General features: G+C 51.0%; 4 protein-coding genes across 5 annotated transcripts; 3 read left to right on the top strand and 1 right to left on the bottom strand.

Moving 5' to 3' along the window:
- The first annotated feature begins 6 nt into the window (after positions 1–6).
- LOC117643164 (thyroid adenoma-associated protein homolog) lies at positions 7–13,195 on the top strand. The gene is given in 17 exon segments (XM_034381886.1): positions 7–291; positions 6,153–6,447; positions 6,590–6,672; positions 7,242–7,721; positions 7,796–8,289; positions 8,358–8,577; positions 8,658–9,428; positions 9,517–9,781; positions 9,854–10,217; positions 10,297–10,441; positions 10,533–10,756; positions 10,842–11,207; positions 11,287–11,508; positions 11,588–11,830; positions 11,917–12,352; positions 12,355–12,913; positions 12,986–13,195. Coding segments are annotated over 16 exon segments (5,199 nt in total). The 5' UTR covers positions 7–291; positions 6,153–6,275; the 3' UTR covers positions 13,141–13,195.
- LOC117643991 lies at positions 13,147–14,480 on the bottom strand. The gene is made up of 6 exons (XM_034383181.1): positions 14,287–14,480; positions 14,082–14,190; positions 13,866–14,010; positions 13,729–13,792; positions 13,460–13,653; positions 13,147–13,378 (listed from the first exon to the last, which is right to left on the bottom strand). Exons 1-6 carry the CDS (start codon positions 14,329–14,331, stop codon positions 13,276–13,278), a joined length of 660 nt encoding a protein of 219 aa, XP_034239072.1. The 5' UTR covers positions 14,332–14,480; the 3' UTR covers positions 13,147–13,275.
- Positions 14,481–14,654: 174 nt separating this feature from the next.
- LOC117643973 (protein Spindly) lies at positions 14,655–17,771 on the top strand. 2 transcript variants are annotated; one of them, XM_034383170.1, is made up of 10 exons: positions 14,655–14,779; positions 14,879–14,992; positions 15,075–15,260; positions 15,357–15,503; positions 15,584–15,763; positions 15,867–16,073; positions 16,160–16,258; positions 16,334–16,440; positions 16,518–16,708; positions 16,834–17,771. In XM_034383170.1, the coding sequence occupies exons 2-10, from the start codon at positions 14,888–14,890 to the stop codon at positions 17,229–17,231; spliced, it is 1,620 nt and encodes a 539-aa protein (XP_034239061.1). In that variant the 5' UTR covers positions 14,655–14,779; positions 14,879–14,887; the 3' UTR covers positions 17,232–17,771. The 2 variants fall into 2 exon arrangements, with proteins under 2 accessions (XP_034239061.1, XP_034239053.1); XM_034383162.1 differs by having other exon boundaries at positions 14,658–14,779; positions 14,876–14,992.
- Positions 17,412–17,843, top strand: LOC117644029. Its single transcript, XM_034383219.1, has one exon. It carries the CDS (start codon positions 17,439–17,441, stop codon positions 17,811–17,813), a length of 375 nt encoding a protein of 124 aa, XP_034239110.1. The 5' UTR covers positions 17,412–17,438; the 3' UTR covers positions 17,814–17,843.
- Positions 17,844–17,871: the final 28 nt, after the last annotated feature.

The raw sequence follows: 17,871 nt of genomic DNA, 5'->3' as shown, positions 1-17,871 counted from the left end.
GGCGACGCAGAACGAAAATCTCCGTCTAAAATCTGTGGATTAGAACAGAGTGCCAAAGAAGCAAACTGTCATGAAAAGAAAACAAACATATTTTGATAGTGAATAAATATAACTTTCTTCAATTCAAGTATTTTTAAGACCATATACCGGTGGATGAAAACAGTGATGAATGGACGTTGGTAAGTTGGTAAGGACACCGGCCAAGCAGAAGAGACAGCTTTCCACACACGGAAGAAAGGATTTTCTTAGTTTATCGTTATTGGGAAATGCATAATTGAATCACCATTGCATGTAAGTACTGTTAAATCTATTACTTTTACTACGTAACACGTCATGAGGAGAGATGCCGTGCATTTTAAAAATAAGAGCTTTAAACATTGTGGTGTAGAGGTTAGGATTCTCTTGTGTCTACCGTTATTCGGTTACCCGCTCTTAATTAACCTCTGTATTGTTTCATTTTATCATTGAAGTAAGGAATGAGAAGCTCCCACTTCAGTCTAATTCGACGCGTTTTCCTGGTACTGGGTCGCTACGCGACAAAGTTTAAGACGCGGAGTGTAACCCAGGCGTTGCATGAGGTGTCTCAAACTGTTTCAACTTTTGGGCAAGACCTAGCTGAAACCGACTCGTGGTAACGTTTCGGTGCATCTTTCATTGAGTGTCCGTCAATTTAAGGGGTACTTTGGCGTCTTTTAACGGCGCGCGTATCGTGCCTGTGGCGTGTGTGTGGTGAGGGGGAAAACGGGGGAGGGGGGGTAGCCTTCCTCTCCGCTCGCTCCCCTCCCCTCATCTGCCTCTGCTGCCCGTGGGCGGCAATGCATGGGCATGCATGGGAGTGCAGCTTTAAAAAATCTCGATACTTGGAAATGCCGTAGTGGCAAATCTCCCTTTATGGTGAGACAAGGCGTCCCAACCGGAGGGAGGAGGGGAGGGGCGCGCTCCAAGCTCCGCACTGCGAGTCGAATCATGCCACTTCCGCTTGAGCCATTTTAAGGCGTTTTACGGCTGTCTAAACCAATCGACTGCGATGACCGCACCCTTGTTGAGTGGACGGCCTCTAACTGGACGAGAGACGAGAGGCCCTACCTGGTCGAGACAGGCGTGCCCTTCCCACGCGGGCGCGGCATGCCGCAGGGAAGTCCAGAACGTCGATAGGCCACCTGTGTCTCCGGAAGTATTTTCTAACGATATCTAAGCTGCAATAGCCCTGGCTGCTATTTTTTTTTTTTTTTTTTGTATTTTTAGGTGGGATGCACTGCACGGCCTGCACGCCCCCTCGCGGTGGCGCTCGCAAAGTCGCGGCGGTTGCCTGACTAAGGCGTCGCGGTGAATCACACGGCTTGCCAATAAAGTGCCGGGCAAACACTGCCAGAACTGCCAGCCGAGCGATTCAGAAGATCGGTTCGTCGCTCTGTCTCTCTCGCACCCTTGCGGAGAGCCCCACGAGTGCGACAGAGACAGAGCGACGAAAATAACGATTCTTCTGGATCGCTCGGCAGAAGTGAAAGGCGTGCGTGCATGTGGCGAATGAATCACGCCGAGAGTCATTCATGCTCGCTACCCCGCGAAGCGTCGCGCAGCCGGATAGATAAGAGTCGCCTTACTCCGCAGCCAGCCGTGCCCGCTGTCGCTGGCCGCAGTTCACCGCGGATTCTTGGGTTCCGGTTACTCGGTGGCACTCGGAACGCGGGCAGTGACAGCTCACAACCAACACCCGATACTGTACCATGCGATAAACTCGTCATAAAGGAAATGAAAGAAAAATAAAACGAACCTCCGCCACGGTAAACACCGAACCTGGTTTTCCCAGGAAGCCTATGGTGCAGACATTGGCGATTTCCAGGGAGTTCCTGGGAAAGCCAGGAACCGTTTTCGCCATCACTGAAAATCAAATAGTGATACATCTCACTCTCTGAGGGATGAGACATAACTGTCTCACCAAAAAAATGGTGATACTAAAATGTATCACCAAAAAAATAGTCGTACACGCATGTATCACCGAAAAAATGGTCGTACACGCATGTATCCCCGAAAAAAAGGTCGTACACAAATGTATCACCGAAAAAAGGGTGATACTTCCCCAGGAAAACAAGGGCCAATCTCGCTCATGTCTCACCGTTTTTTCGGTGATACATTTCTGTACTACCCTTTTTTCGGTGATACATGCGTGTACGACCATTTTTTCGGTGATACATGAATGTACGACCATTTTTTCGGTGATACGTTTTGTATCGCCGAAAATTGGTGAGATGTCTCACCCTTCGAATTTCAGTGATGGGACTTCGGCGATGTTATCGTCGGTTAAAAGCTACAGGAAGCATTATTATTGATTTCGGAGCAGGGGAAAACAAAACTGTAGCATGCACTTTTGCGAGCTTTCTTCTTCTGTTTTTGTTGCTGGCAAGCTTGGCGAGCTGCTGGTCTGATGGCTTTCCTCTTCTTGCCGCGCTTTGCCGGACGTTTGGGGATCGCACTGCAGTGTTTCTGTTTATGCTTGTCGCCGGTAGGGGAGGGGGGGGGCACCCGAAATATACTCCGCGAACCTATTTTCGAATCTCATTCCTGGCCGCGGTACCCATATTTATAGATGCATTTCAGTGTCACGGTTGGCGTGGCTGGCGTGGCTGGCGTGGGGTGGCGCGTGCAGTGGCTGCAGCACGTGCTCCCGCGTGAGATAAAGACCCCCGGCTTCCTGGAGGCTGCAGCGGTCGACCGGCCAGCTGCCGCCCGCGTGACGGTCACGTGTGTGTGTGAGTGTGGTGTGTGTGTGTGTGTGCGCGCGCGCGCGCGCGTGTGTGTGTGTGACTGGTTCCTGAACCGAACCGCCCGCCGAAGGCCCCGCTCCCGCGGCGTCCTTGGCGGCGGTGCCGCGCGGTGTGCAGTGATGAGCCTATGAATGAACCCGCCCTATTAATAGGAGGCCGCGCCCTGCCCCACCCCCACCTCCGCGGGGGTGCAAGTTCAGAGTCCCGTTCAGTTGCGGTGCGCGCGCGGACGCGAAGGGGTGGCCGGCGCGACGCCCCCGGTGCAGTGACGTGTCGCCATGTGAGTGACGGCGCGTGCACGTCGTGTCTCCAGGATGGCCGTGCCAGACAAGGAGATGCGGCAGAAGTGCTGGGACGCCCGCGACGCGTACTGGAGGTGTCTGGACGACGGCAGCGGCGAGCGCAAGGACCGGGAGGACAAGTGCAAGCCGCTCAAGGAAGCCCTCACCAGCCTCTGCCCCGCCGTTTGGGTGAGTCCGAATGCACGTCCTTTGTGGAGCACGCACCGGTAAATTCATCCCTGATTTGACATTTGGAATTCCCCCGTCTCCGCTGAGCCAGAGCTGCCTAAGAGGAGATTGCCTACCTACTAGGCATCTCAGTCCGTCACACTGTTGATGACTCTTGGGACATTATTCTTACCCTGTAAATTCCTGTAAAGTCAAACCAGGCGGGAAAACTTCGGAGACTCCCAGCCGACATTCAAAGTCTTCCAAAGCCTTTTGTACTTTGCACTGTACTGTATCGCTGCGCGGAAAGGCTCCATGTGTCTTCTGCTTGCAGGTGAAACATTTCGACCGGCGCTACGACTACCTCAAGTACAAGGAGCAGCTCGAGAAGCACGGGTATGAGCAGCCGCATGGGGTTAACAGCCAAATGTAACACTCGCAGCACTAACACTCTTGCTGACCTCCGCACGGCCTCTCGGCCAAGGCCCCGGCCGGCCTCGGCGCTGACGGCGAGCATCTTGCTCGAGAGTGCTGACGGCCTGAGAACAATCCTGGTGGAGAAAGGAGGAGGGAAGGGGGAGAGATCGGGCCTCTCCTGGTCCATGTGATATTTAAGCTGCCGTGTCTGTCAACATACCTCTGTACATGTATTTATGTAATTTTAGTAGGATTGAAATAAATTGTATCGTAATTAACTTTGCATTGTTCATGGAGTACCCCCCATTTGTGTAACACATGCACCAGTGGATGAAAACAACATCTGAGTTTCGTTTTATTTGTAGTTTTACTAAAGCTTTATTTGTTTATTAACACTCCAACAAGTTCAACTTTTTGCCTCGACGTAATGTGCTGCGCACCGATTTTGGTTCACAACTCTGACCATGCCTGACGAAATATATTCTGAGCATATGTAGGTACAGTCTACGTAGTTTGTTGCACGAAGAATTGCTTCGTAAATTACAAAGTATTTTCTTTCTAAGCTTACGTACGCTCAAAATACTTCGTATAAACATACAATTTGAAAAAGCCCAAAAGAGTTTGTTTCCCGAGAGTGCAATCCTTCATAGTTGCCTGTCGAGCCTGGCGCACCGTCGCGGCGACTGTCGCACTCAGTCGCTGTCGCAGCGCGGCATCATCAGCCGCTCTAATTTCCCCCTCCCACCCCCGCGATCCGCTGCTCGTTAGCTGCCGTCGCTCTGTCTCTCTCGCACCCTTATGGAGGGCGCCACGAGTGCGACAGAGACAGAGTGGCGAACGAATCGGCTGGCACGCCGAGCCGCAGCCTCGCACATGTGGCGAGTAATTTTAGTTTTTTGGACGCGGACTAGAGGAACCGGTGGACTGGGCGGCCAGTAAGTCACGCCGTGATGTGCGACGCGTGGCGTAGCGTGGCGTAGCGTGGCGACGTCTCGTTAGGCCGGCTGAAGCCCGCCTGCCTGGCTGCCTGCCTGGCTGGCTGCCTGGTTTGGCTCGCCGGCCAGACCTGGCCAGACGCGCGAGAATTGGAAGGGAACGAGGAAGGGTCGGCGCGACGAGCCCCCAAGGCGATGTAGTGAATTCGTTCCACCGCTCACCCCACCGGCAACCACCCCGTCTGTGACGCAAATTTAACACGTCCACTCCGAAGTGAAATTAACGGGATGGGAAATCGTGGCAAGGGACGAGAACACCGCTCTCGTTCCGTGGCCAACGTGTTAAACCTTCGAGACGATTTTGGCCGCGAATGTTTCCGTGCAGATAAGAGAGCAGCTCGGGCACAAGATGCGCACGGTGCGCGTGGCGGTGCGGCCGGCCTGGTGACTGACCCCTCTCGGCGTGCAGGCCGGGCGGGGCGTCAGCCGGGCGTCAGCCGGGCGTCCCAGTCTCTAAATGGGCGGCTTCCGCCTGGTTCGCCTGGGCCAGAGGTGAACATGCACGCCGCGGCCAACGCCAGCCAACGCGTCCAAACGGCCCATCGGCTGATCGGGCCGAAGTCGCGCCTGCTGCTTCCAGTGGCGACGACGACGCCGTGGCGTCCGCACTCGGCCCCGATTGCCGGGTATCTGCCGCGCCGATACGGAAAGACAGGCAAAAGCCCAGACAGAGAGCGTTAGTCATTGATAAGGCGGCTGCGCTGCAGCCATGCTGCAGGCTGCGGGCGTGCTCTCCAACTCGCTCCCACTGCCACCCCCGCGGGACCCTCTCGCTCCCTTTCGAACGCGGAGAGCGGCGGAAAGTAACCGGGCAGTGGTGGCCTTGACTCTGGAAGCCAACAACGCCGGCAGCCCATTTCTGTACTTCTAGTAACTCTCACCGCGCGCGATGGCGATGCCGCGCCGGTACGGCACTGCCGAAATAACAAACATGCGGGCTGACCGGGGCTGACCGCGCGTGCGGTTTGTTCCCGTCCCGAAATGACCGCATTAAACAGTGCGGGATAAATTCTGCGGAACAAACAAACCGCAAACCCCCGAGTACGCGGTGCGCCCTGAAACAAACAAAGTCTTTTGCGACATGGTTAACGCAGCAACACCTGTAATAGAAATTTTTCCCGCATCGCGGGGACGAATTTTAGTTCTTGCTACTTCACGTGAATTGTGCACTGCCTCTGCACCCGCGTGTCGACGCTTGACAGGCAGCGAAAGGGAATAACGCCCTCGGCCGGCGGGCTGTAGACTGATTCCGAGAGTCGTTTTCGTCGCTCTGTCTCTGTCGCACTCATGGGGCGTGCAGCATAGGTGCGAGAGTAACAGAGCGGCGAAAACGACTCTCGGAATCAGTCTGCTGTACAGCCGAGTACAGCCGACTCGGCAGCGAATTGGATTCGAGACGCGCCTCTACGTGCCGGCCTGACGGGCCTGACGGGCCTGACGGGCTGCCGCCCCGACGCGGCCGCCTGCACCTGTGCGACGGCGAGGCGGCAAGGCGGCAGCGTTGTTGACGCCCTTTGTGATGACAGGTCGTGCCGGTCGCCGTGCGCTGACTCAGACTCGTGCTTCGCCCTCTCGCCGCCGCCGCGCTCGACGACCCCTGTGGCGCCCCAGGGCCCCCACGGCCCCCACGGCCCCCCGCGCCCCGCGCTATGCCGGGGCCAAGGCCCCACGTAGCGAACGGGGTGGACGTGGAGGGGCTGCTCCGCGAGGCGCGACGCGCCCTGGACGTCCTGGACTCCCCGCCGACCCCCGACGACAATGCGGGGGTGCCGGCAGTGGCCGCCGCCGGGGCCGACGGACGGCCTGCCGGGGGCTGTAGCGGTAAGTTCGGCTCGGAGTACAGTGGCGTGGCGAGCCCCACGCGCCGCGAACCGCCAGGCACCGGTGTGGCTACACCCTAAAGCCTAAAACAAGAGATTTAAATAAATTCAAAAATGCTTTTTATGTTTTCCTCTGGAATCAGCTGAGGACATCGCGCTGCTGCGACAACTGCTCGTCAAGGACCCCCACCGCATCAGCGTGAAGCACGACTACCACATCCTCCGGGTGAGTGAGGCATGCCCTGCATGCCTTGCCTCAGTGACAGCCCCAGCCCGCCGCCCGCGATTCGCCGGGTAGGCAATCCGCACACGCCCTTGCGCTGCAGGCCGAGGCGTTGCCTACCTCGCCTTTACCATTACCATTACGGGCTAGACCACAGCGGATTTAACCCCGTTTCGGGACCGACACATGTCCGCCTGCACTGCAAAACGAGACCCGCAGGTGCTGTGCTCGGTTCGCCCGCCCCGGCGCTCTAGCCGCGCTTTCGCCAGATCCGCGTCTGTTTACTGAACTTTGTCTGGGGCCTTCTAGACGGGCACTTTGTGCATGTTTATCTGCGCAGATGGGCTGCGCACGTTCACTCGCTTCGGCGGCCTCACGTGCACGCTTATCCACTTTTGGAACAGCCGCCGCCTAGATTTGCCATTCCTCAGTTCTAATTTTAATTCACTTTAGGTTTGCCCGTTGTTGGTCGCCAAACACACTCGTCTCACTCAAGCCGCGGCGCGGCGTGCAGGTTGCAGACAGTGAAGTCAAATACACGGCTCACTCACACACCGTGTTTGCTGCCGCAGTCCGTGATTAGCGGGTGCTGGGGTCTCCGCCACAGTGATGGTGCCGACGACGGGGTCCCCGCCGGGGCTGCCACCGAGGGGCAGGTCCTGGTGCTGGCGCTGGTGCTGGCGGCCCGGCTGCCCCTGGACGGCTTGCTCCTCGCGGCGCAGGCCCTGTACCACGCCCTGCCGGACACCCTGGCCCTGGCACTGCTGCGGACCCTGGCCCAGGACCCCGGCTGGAAGGACTCGGCCGTGCTGGCGCTGCACCACGGGCTGCTGGCCGTGGCCGTGTCCCTCGTGCCCTGCCTGGACGAGGAGGGTGGCGCCGAGCAGACGACGCGCAGGCCGGGGCAGCCCTCGGTCGCTGGCCCCGGCCTGCGCCGGGCGGTGGTCGACGCGGTGCTGGGCGCCACCATCAAGTGCACGCTGCGCGAGTGCAGGGCCACCTCGCACCGCACCAAGGCCGCCTTCAAGATGCTGCTCGCGTACCTCTGCACGGTGAGTGGGTGCACATCCTCCGTCGTCGTCGTTCGATAAATCGACACTAAACGAGAGCTCCCCTTCGAGTGCAGGTGACGCGGTGGCGGCGAGTGCCGGCCGAGCTGGACGAGATCGTGATGCTTGTGTCGACGAGCTGGGAGGTGCCGCTGCCCGGCGTGCGCGAGTCCAACGAGGCCGTGCTGGTGCAGCTGCAGCACATGGCCGTGCAGAGCGCCGCCTGGCCGAGGCCGTCCGAGAGCGTGGCCGAGGCCGAGGCCGTGGTGGAGGCCCTGCGACGGATCCGCGACACTGCCGGCCGCTGGGCCGCGGTTCTGCACGCGACGTCGTGGCGCTCCAAGGACAAGTACCTGCAGCTCAAGGTGCTGGCGCCGCACTTGGGCCGGGCCGCGCTGCTGTGCGACATGGACGCCGTGCTCATGGAGGGGCTGCTCCTCGGCACGGCCGACCCGCACCTGGCCTCGGCGGCCACGGCCGTGTACCGCGTCATCCTGGCGGCCATCGACGTGGACGCCTGGCACGGCCACTGCTTCAAGCACGTCACTCAGGCCCTCGCCGCGCGGGACAGGTACACGCCGTGCTTAACGCGTGCGTAACCGCAAGCAACAAGGGAACGTTACACCTCGTCTTTTTCAGGAAGCTGGTCATCAACGTGCTCAACTACTGGGTCAGCCCCACGGTGAAGGCGTTTCCGAGCACGCTGCCCTCGCTCCTGGCCGCCATGAAGGGCCCCATGGACGCCGCCATGGCCGGTGACAGGGCCCACGAACACACATTCGCCCACGCCGCCTTCCTGCACCTGCTCAAGATCGGCCGCAAGGAGGGGTTCTGGGACCCACTGGATCCGGCCCCCGAGGTACGTCCCGAGGCTGTCCGTCGTGTGTTAAGCCAGGAAAGTGGTTGTTTGACCCCTGCGGGGCGCTCTCGTGCTTGCAGGTGTCGGAGTACTGGGCCGCGGTGCAGTGGGGGCTGCGCCACGGCGACACGTGGGTGCGGGGGGTGGCGTTCGCGGCCGCGTGCGTGTCGGCTCGGCCGCGGCAGCCCGTGAGCGCGCGCGAGTTGGAGGCCGCGATGCGCTTCCTCGACGCCAACGTGCGCTCCGACGACACGCGGCTGCGCCACTCGCTGCTCGAGTCGCTGGGGTGGCTGCTGATGCGCGTGCGGACGTCGCTGCGGACGCTGCTGGCGCTTCCCGGCGGCGACGCGGAGGACAACGCCGAGCTGGCGGCCGCGGCGCGCTTCCTCGCCGACCTGCACCTCTTCGTGCTGGACGGGTTGCAGCCAGGCGCCAACTACCAACGGCGTGCCACCTGCCTCGGCGTGTACCGACTCATGCTCAGCTACTTGTCACCGGAGCCCGGCCAGCCCGGCCAGCCGGCCGCGGCCTCGGCCATCGGCCTCAAGAAGGGCGTCAGCAAAGACCCCATGCCGCGCAGCGCCGTCGTCAGCCGCCACCTCTGCCTGGGGTCCGCTGCTGCCCGACGCGTGCTGCTCAACTGCATCATGGACCCCACGGACGACGTGCGCGCCAAGGCGGCCGAAGTCCTGGCCATGCTGCCTGCCGACGCCGCGGGACGCCGCGGACGCCGCGGACGATGTCCACGACGCCCGAGGCCTGCCGACCTGGGACCACGTGCTGGCGCTGTGCAACAGCCCTCTCTTCTTCCAGGCCGAGAGTGGCGCGGTGCTGGGCGCCGTGCTGTGCACGTGGGACGGTAAGCGACGCCTCACTCTTTGCCGCTTGGCGTTGCAGGCACACGCGTAAAACTGATTCCTAGCGTCGTGCCTTGCAGAGCGCCACGTCGAGCCCATGGACTTGGTGGCGGCGTGCGAGCGGCAGCTGGCCGCCCTGCGCGCCGACGTGTTGAGCGCGGCGTCCGAGGGCAGCCCCCTCCACGGCCTTCTTGGCCTGGTGCGCCGCCTGCTGCCGGCCAGAAGCGCCCAGGGCAAACGCGAGGCGGGCCGGTGGGCCGGCGCCGAGGGCCGCTTGCTGGGCCTGCTGGAGGACAACGTGGACCTCTGCCTCAACCTCCTCGCCTGCAGGGCGTCGTCCGACTCGGGTAAGTTCGTGCTGTCGGGACGGGACACACTGGTCCGAATGGCTGACAAGACCGTCGTGTTGCACTTTGCAGCGTTCGCCCCGAGCTTCGCAGAGATGGGGGAGGCCATCGACAGCATGGTGTCGCGGCCGTCGTCGGACGTGGAGGTGGCGGACGAGGAGGCGCTGCCGCTGACGCTCTCCCCCGCGCACCAGCTCGTGCTCAACTGCATCTGGCTCAACCTCAAGGCGAGCTGCGCGCTGGCCAGCGACCTGGCCGAGGTGGACTTCCCCGGCCTGGTACAGAGCTGCTCGCGGCGCGACTTCGCGGAGCGGTGCGCCCGGCTCTCCGTCGTCGTGCTGACGCGGTGCCGCCACAAGGGCGCCATTGAGGCAGCAGGGACGGCCCTGCAGCAGGTCGTCAGGACCCTCACGGAGCAGGCGGACTTGGCGCTACGGTTAGTGGGGGGGGATCCTTCATGTGCAACTCATGGTGCGCTTAGAACAGCTGGATTAATGTGCGTTTCCTTACCTCAGGCGACTTCCTCACACTCTGCTGATGGAGTTCATGTCGCTTCTCCTGGAAGGGAGCACCGCGAAAGGGACCTCAGTGTCGAGGCGGTCTGCAGGGATGGCTATTTTGGTGCATCGTGTTGTCCTGGGGGATCAGCAGCCGGATAAGGTGTGAATCCATGTGTACATTTACAGGGTGATTGTGTGGTTTTGAGGGGTCTCGTTTGACACGATGCTGAGCCGGTCTTCCTCTTTTTCAGCCTCTACTGCATGATTGTATTTCCTGTTTGTTTGAGCTGCTTGGGTGCAATGTGAGCCAGTCTGCATTAGAGGGAGCTCAGCACGACCTTCCTCAGACCCAAGCCTTGCACTTTCTTCGCACGTTGGTGGCTGATGCTTCCTTACGTGTAGCAATGTCACCTTACGTCTGTCAGGCTGCCCTCTTTTGCTTCAGGCACCTTAACTCACCTGTATGGAGTATACGGTATGCTAACATAAATGTGTCAGTGATTTTTAAATTCAAATTGTTTGCTTGTCAATTTTAAAATTGGTTTTTGTTTTTACTTCAGAAATGCAAGTCTTCAGCTTTTCGGTGCTCTTGTGCCAAAAATTGTGGGCCAAGGAAAATCATCCAATGATGCTGAAGAAGAGGATGATACTTTAGTAGGGTGCATCAGTTTTGGAGACTTAGTAGTTCGCTTTAATCCTCTTTGTAATCTACTGCTAGAAATTTTAAAATCTGTACCAGCTGAAGGGAATGTACTTAAAAACCAAGCAGAACTTATTCCTGCACTCTCTCTTTTGGCACGATTGTCAGTTTCAGAACTAGTCCCGTGGTTGGAAGGGGAGTATAAATGTGTGAAATCATCTTTCCTGCAACTTTTGTCTAGTCCTATTTCAGTTGTACGTTCTCTAGCTGCCAAGGCCTTTTCAAGGTACTCCTCATGCCTTTTGAAACATGCCACCTCTGTGTTTTATGTTCAAATATTTCTGATTTCCAAATTTTTTTTGTAGGTTTACTCCTCTTGTTGGCTCAGCAAGTGCTTTTGAAGAGCTGTTGGAAATTCTACTAAAGCAGAGTAGTACTGAAAATGGCAGGAATGGAATTCTGACAGCCATGAAACTTATTAAAGAGTATATCAATCTAGAAGGCCAACTTACACAGGCAGCTATTTCAGAGAAAGAGAAAATGTCTTACTTAATTCGCAATAAAATGAACAACTGTAACTGGAATCTGTAAGTTCACATGCAATATTATTTGTTTGCCCGTTCCCTTTCTCTAGTCTCTTGCATTAATACGACTTTTTTCTTTCAGTTTATCTTACGCAAGTCAAGCTATAGTTTTATCTATTTTGGAAGTGCAAACTAATCTTGAAAACGTGGAAACCTCTCTTCAAATTTTAAGTAAAATATCCTCTGTTACTGGACAAACTAATATTGGAATCACTCAATGGGTATCTGCAAATATGAGACATATTGTGACTGATTGCAAAATTGAAGCCTTGCCAACTATTTTAAACAAGTCTTTAGGCCTGCCGAGTAGTACTGATGTTCCAAGGTAAGTTGTAAGACAAGTTGGGTTGATCTTTAAATTTCTGATCATTGTTATTTTGGTCAATAATTCATTTCCTCTTCTCCCGACAGGGCTGCTGCGTTGTATGTCCATAGAAGGTTGAATAGAAATGTTTCAACTACTGCTATGCAAGAAATTTTAAACGTGTGTATGAACAACCTAGGCAGTACTTCAACCCTCTCTAATTATGAAACATTCCATGTGTTAAATATAATTTTAAAAATAATTGTCATTGTCAGTGACAGACAGGCAACTCTAGTTTGTGACATGGATAAAGTTACCCAGATATCACAAGATTTATCCTCATCAAAACTTGGTGCTCGTTGCAAAGCTATCACACTTCCCATTTTAGCAGGGCTAATAATGTTTCTTGTAAGCAATTGGACAATGCAGGAAGGTCAAATCACAATTTTAATCATGGAAATATTTTTGGAAGATTGGCAGATACTCTGCAAAAGTATAGTCTGCCTGATAATGATGAAGACTACCGGTTTGCTGCTGCAACAGCTTTGAGATTTGCTGGGACAGTGGTGCAGCATAGGAGGCACTTGAGCCCAAATCAAGAAGAGTCAGAAGAGAACATAAAATCAGAAACTACTTCTTTAATTTTACATACAGCCATTCGGCTACTTCAAGATGAGGACAGTCAAGTACGAGATGAGGCGTCTAAATTCGTAACGTATCTTTTCCAAGCTGTTCCCAGAACATTAAATTCATTGGAATGCTTGGAAGTATTACTTACTTGTGAATTTCTGTGCCTCTTTTTGGGAAGTAACCAAAATGTTGTAAGGTTCTTGTGGCAGTTTTTGTCTATAGAAGATCTAAACTTAAGCTTATCTAAAGACAATTACATAGAGAATCCATTTGATCATGGGTCAAAAAATATTTTCTCTGAAGAAATATGGATTCTTGAGAAAGCTGGCAGATCATTGACAACCATTAAGAAACAAAACCTGGGCATGGAAACCTTCAGCTTAACCATCAATGAGCCTCCAATTGCAACTACTCAGCTCCAGAGAAACTTATCAAGTTTGGAAACATTAGGTCAATGCAAATCAGATAAAAGAGGTAATGCTTAATCATCACTTGTTATGCATGAACTTTGGAATTGCTTCAACATTGTATTGTCTTCTTTCCCAGGTTCTGTTCGAGAAAACTGGTTGGCAGCTGCTATGTGTTTACAGATGAGGAAAATCAATTTTAGACTTGACCTGCTCTCTAAAGACATTAATTCAGAGTGTGTAACTCTTCATAAAAAAATGTGCAATGTTTCAAATTTTACATTTTATTTGTAACTTGAGTAAAAATAAATAAATAAATAAATGTCTTTTGTAATTTGTAAAAAGAAAAGGGAGCATGTTTCATTTTACAATTTGATTATCTGCCCTACCAAAATCAAGTCGAAAAAAGATTATGGATTCTGAAATAGATCAATGGCCATAAATCTCCTCTTCCTTCACCAAGGCTGCAATCTCATTTTCAAGTTGTCCGAAAACCACACTCTGTTCCTTAGTATTTTCTTGAAAGTCAAATCTGGAAAATAAAGGGTGGAATAATCTTAGGTGCACTCATCAAGCAGTGAATGAAAGGATATCCATCCAACACTGTACTTACATTAATGCATCTAGCGTGTCAGTTCTAAATTCAGTAGTAGAAGATCCTGGCAATTCCAAAAGAGTGAAAGGCTCGTTCTCCATTAATCTTCTAGATGTTTCAATGTCTGGGTCCCATGTACTCTGAATTTCGAAAGAAATTTCTTCAAATTCTTTCAGATATACCTCAATTTCATCTGATACTTTTTCAACAGCCTGTTGAAAATGAAATTAACTTCAGCGGCTACAAATACATGATTAAAAATAACGAAGAAAAGATATGTCACCTACAAAACGACCAGGTGCCGATGTAAATCGATGACACATATCAGTTGTTTGCTCCTTCAATTCATCCCTAGAAAGTCAGACAGATGTGACAAGTATTTAAACAACAACAGTTTTAGGAATGCAGGAATGTTGGTACTCACAGTAATTTGTCACAATGCTGAGTATATATATCAACTTCTTCCCTGAGGGAGTTGCATTCTGCATTATGCTCCAAGGATGTTTGTTCCATCAAATCATTGAGCGATTTCCAATGTAAAACTCGATTGTCTTTCTTTGTCACCTCATCTGAAAAGTTTTAGAAAGTCGTACACAGATCATCATCATCAGACATTAGAGGGATGAATTGTGGTAAATACCTGCATGTCCCTTGGAGACATTTTGAGCAGTGGTTAGTTCCAGTTTTGTATCCAGCAATTCTTGAGCCGCCAACCGTCTCAAACTTTCTACCCTTGGACGATTCAGCTCCTGAGATGAAACCGAGGGGTCAGTGCAGGCTAAGGATAGAACACCGTGGAGCAGTCGCAAGAATGTTTAATCAAAAACGATCCGCAAAGTACTTACTAACATCTCAGCAAGAACAGATTCCATTCCAATTGAAGAACTCATTTTATCTTTCTCCCTTGAATCCGTGGGAGAAAAAAGAAATCCAAATCAAACCGAAACGTTGCCGCAACCGGAAAACAGGCGCGCGTGGGGTGAACGGCAAGCCGGAAACAACAACTGACAACCGATGCAACCATTCCATGGCTGCCAGTCGAGCAAAAAAGCAAGATTTTGTAACGATTCTACTCATTCAAAAGACATGGTTTCATTCAAAAACCTCGCACATTGTCATTTTCAACTCCACTAAAAAAAAAAACAGGTGACAATGATATCTCAAGTGTGCTTAAAATATATGATGGCGACCCTGCTGGCAACAAATGACTAACGCCATTTAAAAGTAAACCGTCTGCTCCAACAACAGTGTTTTCTAACTTTTATGTCGTTCAGTTCAGTGTTGTTTTAACTGCAAGATTTGTTTGTTTCTGACAATCAAAAGAATTAATCCACCAAGGTAACCTAACCTAACCTTATGAATGTCTCTTGTTTCGAGGCAGAAAATTTGCTGGTTTTTGACCACCTGCAGCTGCACTGTTTCCTTGATTTTCAGCAGTCTTGAAAAATGAGTGACATATCTGGACATAATGATTCCTCAATTCTGCGCGAGTTTTCTTCTCAGTATGAAGATATATGTTCTCAAAATAAAGAACAGGCCGGAATAATTGAGGTAAAATAGATCTACGTGTTAGTGAACTGATGTTTTGCGACTTTTGTTTTTACTACCTTACCGTTGCCAATCCGTTTTCAAGGCATTGCAGCAGGAGGTTCACAGTTTGAAAAACCGCTTGCAAGTAGCCGAAAAAATCCAACTGGACTACCAATCAGAACTGGACTGCCAACAGCAACAAATCAATGATGCGAATGATCTAGCTTCCATTGCAGCACTAAAATTAAAGGAAGATCATGCAATAATCGTCAAAGGACTTGAAGACAAGGTTTTTAGAAGTCCCAATTGTTATTTTTATTTTGTATGACCAACACTAATATTTAGTCATTGCATAAACCACATTGCATCTTTTATATTATTTTAGGTCCACAGTCTTGAATCTGAATTACAAGAGGTGACCAATGCATTAGCTGCCACTAAAGATGAGCTGCTCAAAGCCAAGAAAGAAATAAAAGATTGTCAAGATGTATCACCTGTTGCCTCCTTGAAGACACAACTGCAAGAGTTAATGGTATGACTGGTCATGAAGACTGTCTTGTGATCTTGTAGCAATTTACCAATTCAAATTAGCTTTACCCATTGTGTTTCTAGGAGGAACATGCAGCTAACAGATTAGCTTGCGTTCAACATCTAGAATTGAATCAAGTCCTACTGAAAGAGAAGGCCTATTTAGTAGACGAGCTCAATGCAACAAGAGAACATCTCGAAATAACTGGCGAAAAGTTGAAAATTTGCAAAGAAGATATGCTGCAACAATCTGAAACATTAGAGGTTTGTATAATTGAGTCTATTTCTATTCAAATAACTTTATTACCCATACCAGTCCAATTAGACCAAATACTAATCAGTGATTTTTGGGGATTTTTTTTTGTAGGACCTTAGAGAATCTCTGGCTGTTGCTCAGAATGAGTTAACTTGTCTCCAATCCGGCCCTCCTCCAGAGAAACAAGGAAACTCACTTTTTGCAGAAGTGGAAGATAAGAGACAAGCTATTCTAGCACGGAATAAAGTCCTGTCAAAAAGGTACATTGAAATGAAAATGGATTATGGTTCAAAATGTGATGAAATCTCTAAGCTCAAAGTAAGTCTACATTTTACAAAGTTAACATGCCTTTGTATGTTTTATTGTGCATGTACATTTTTAACTACGTGTCTCTTGTTTGTTAGATGGAAAATCTCAAACTGCGTCAGAAGTGGCGAGATGAAGCAGAAGAAAGGGATAACAGAGATGTTTGGCTTAAAGACAATTATGAAATCAGAATTCAGGTATGGTTGTTTAGTTTGTTACATGTTTGGAACCTTAACAGGGTGGAAAAGAATTTAAGTTACTTTGTTTTCCAGGAGCTCTATAAATTAGTTGAGGATTTGAGGCGTGAAGAGAAACCAGTGTTTGTCAATGGTAATGCACAGATTTTGGCCTATGCAGACCAATATGTTGATGAAAAAAAGTATGTAACAGAACGTTCAATTATTTCTATTAGTCTAGAAAAATTTCAAATATTGTTCCTATTTTATTTTTGATCAGGAAAGAAATAGTGAAATTAAGGGAAGAAATGGAGTTGAGGTCTGCAACACGGCTTAATGAAGCTAAAGCTTTGTATTTGGCAAGGAGCAAGGTCCAGACCCTTAATGCTGAAGTTATGCTTCTGAATGCTGAGAATCTTGTACTGCGAGACAAATTAAATGAAGCCAATATAACAGATATACCATCACCAGGTATGAGAAGAGGAACCATAAAAAATTAGTCAAAATTTAGATGCAGATCTTTACTTGGTTGAAAAATCAAGGAAAGTCTATGGACTGAGTTCCTCATATGACATTTTGTTTTGTCTTTTTTTCAGGAAAAACCGTCAAGCGCATTAAAGAGGTATGGGGAAGTGTTACAGAAGCAAAGTCTTGCAGTCCACTTGAAGAAACCCTGAAATCTTGTAGTTATGTTGATGAAACATCTTGTAATTCAGTTTCCAAGACACCAGAGCCTTCTAGTAGCGAAGCACCAACAGCCTGTGAGGAGACCAATACTACCCAGAGCCAATCAGAAGAACCAAGTTGCCCACCACCTATTTCTTCCAACCAAACATCAATTTCTTCTATCATTAGAAGCATACCAAAACCTCAACGTCTTCTCAGAATAGAACGCATGGAAAAGCTCAATGCTGTTAGTAATGATGAAGAAAAGTCACAACCAGAAAGTGCAACTTGTGGTATCAGTCCTGATGGAAGTGATGTCTCAACTTGAAGATGTATCATTGATAAATCCAGATAGGCAGGAGATGTTTGTGACATTCCCAAAGAGAGTGACCCAGAGACTGATGAAAATGCACAACATAATGAGCCAATTGATGCTTCACCATCACATCTAGATCACATTCAAGAGCCCATAGAAAATTCCTGTGTTGTGGAAGATAAAGAGAATGAAGCGCCCACATTTAGGTCCTCATTTGTGATGAAACCCGCCAATTCACTGCAGGAAGAAAAGCATACTGGTGGTGTGTGTAGTGAAGAAACTCTGCATCCTTCAGACTTTAAAGAGCCTTCAATTCAAATCATCAAGCAAGCGTGTGAAGTGTCAAATGAGAGCTGGATTGAACCAGCAATTGAGACGGGGAGACAGCCTCGACAGTCTATTCTAACTAAACCATCAGGGCTTTCTCTGATGCCAATCGACCAAAATGTGACGAGGAAGGTGAGATTTGCTGATCCATCCAACAAGGAAGAAGAGAGTCAAACAAGTGACCAGAAGACTACTTTTAAACATAAATTGCCCAGGGCACCTAAACCGTACAAAACTAGATATATTGTATCAAAAGAGCTGGACTAAAAACATTTTATCGGTGTAATTATGAACTAACAGTGTGAAGGGAGGGTATCATTAGTAT

This window comes from Thrips palmi, unplaced genomic scaffold (genome assembly GCF_012932325.1).
Source record: "Thrips palmi isolate BJ-2018 unplaced genomic scaffold, TpBJ-2018v1 HiC_scaffold_1, whole genome shotgun sequence".
In the NCBI taxonomy this organism is placed as follows: Eukaryota; Metazoa; Arthropoda; class Insecta; order Thysanoptera; family Thripidae; genus Thrips; species Thrips palmi.
Note: the sequence above shows the minus strand (reverse complement) of the source record. Positions and strands in the feature narration are given on the sequence as shown.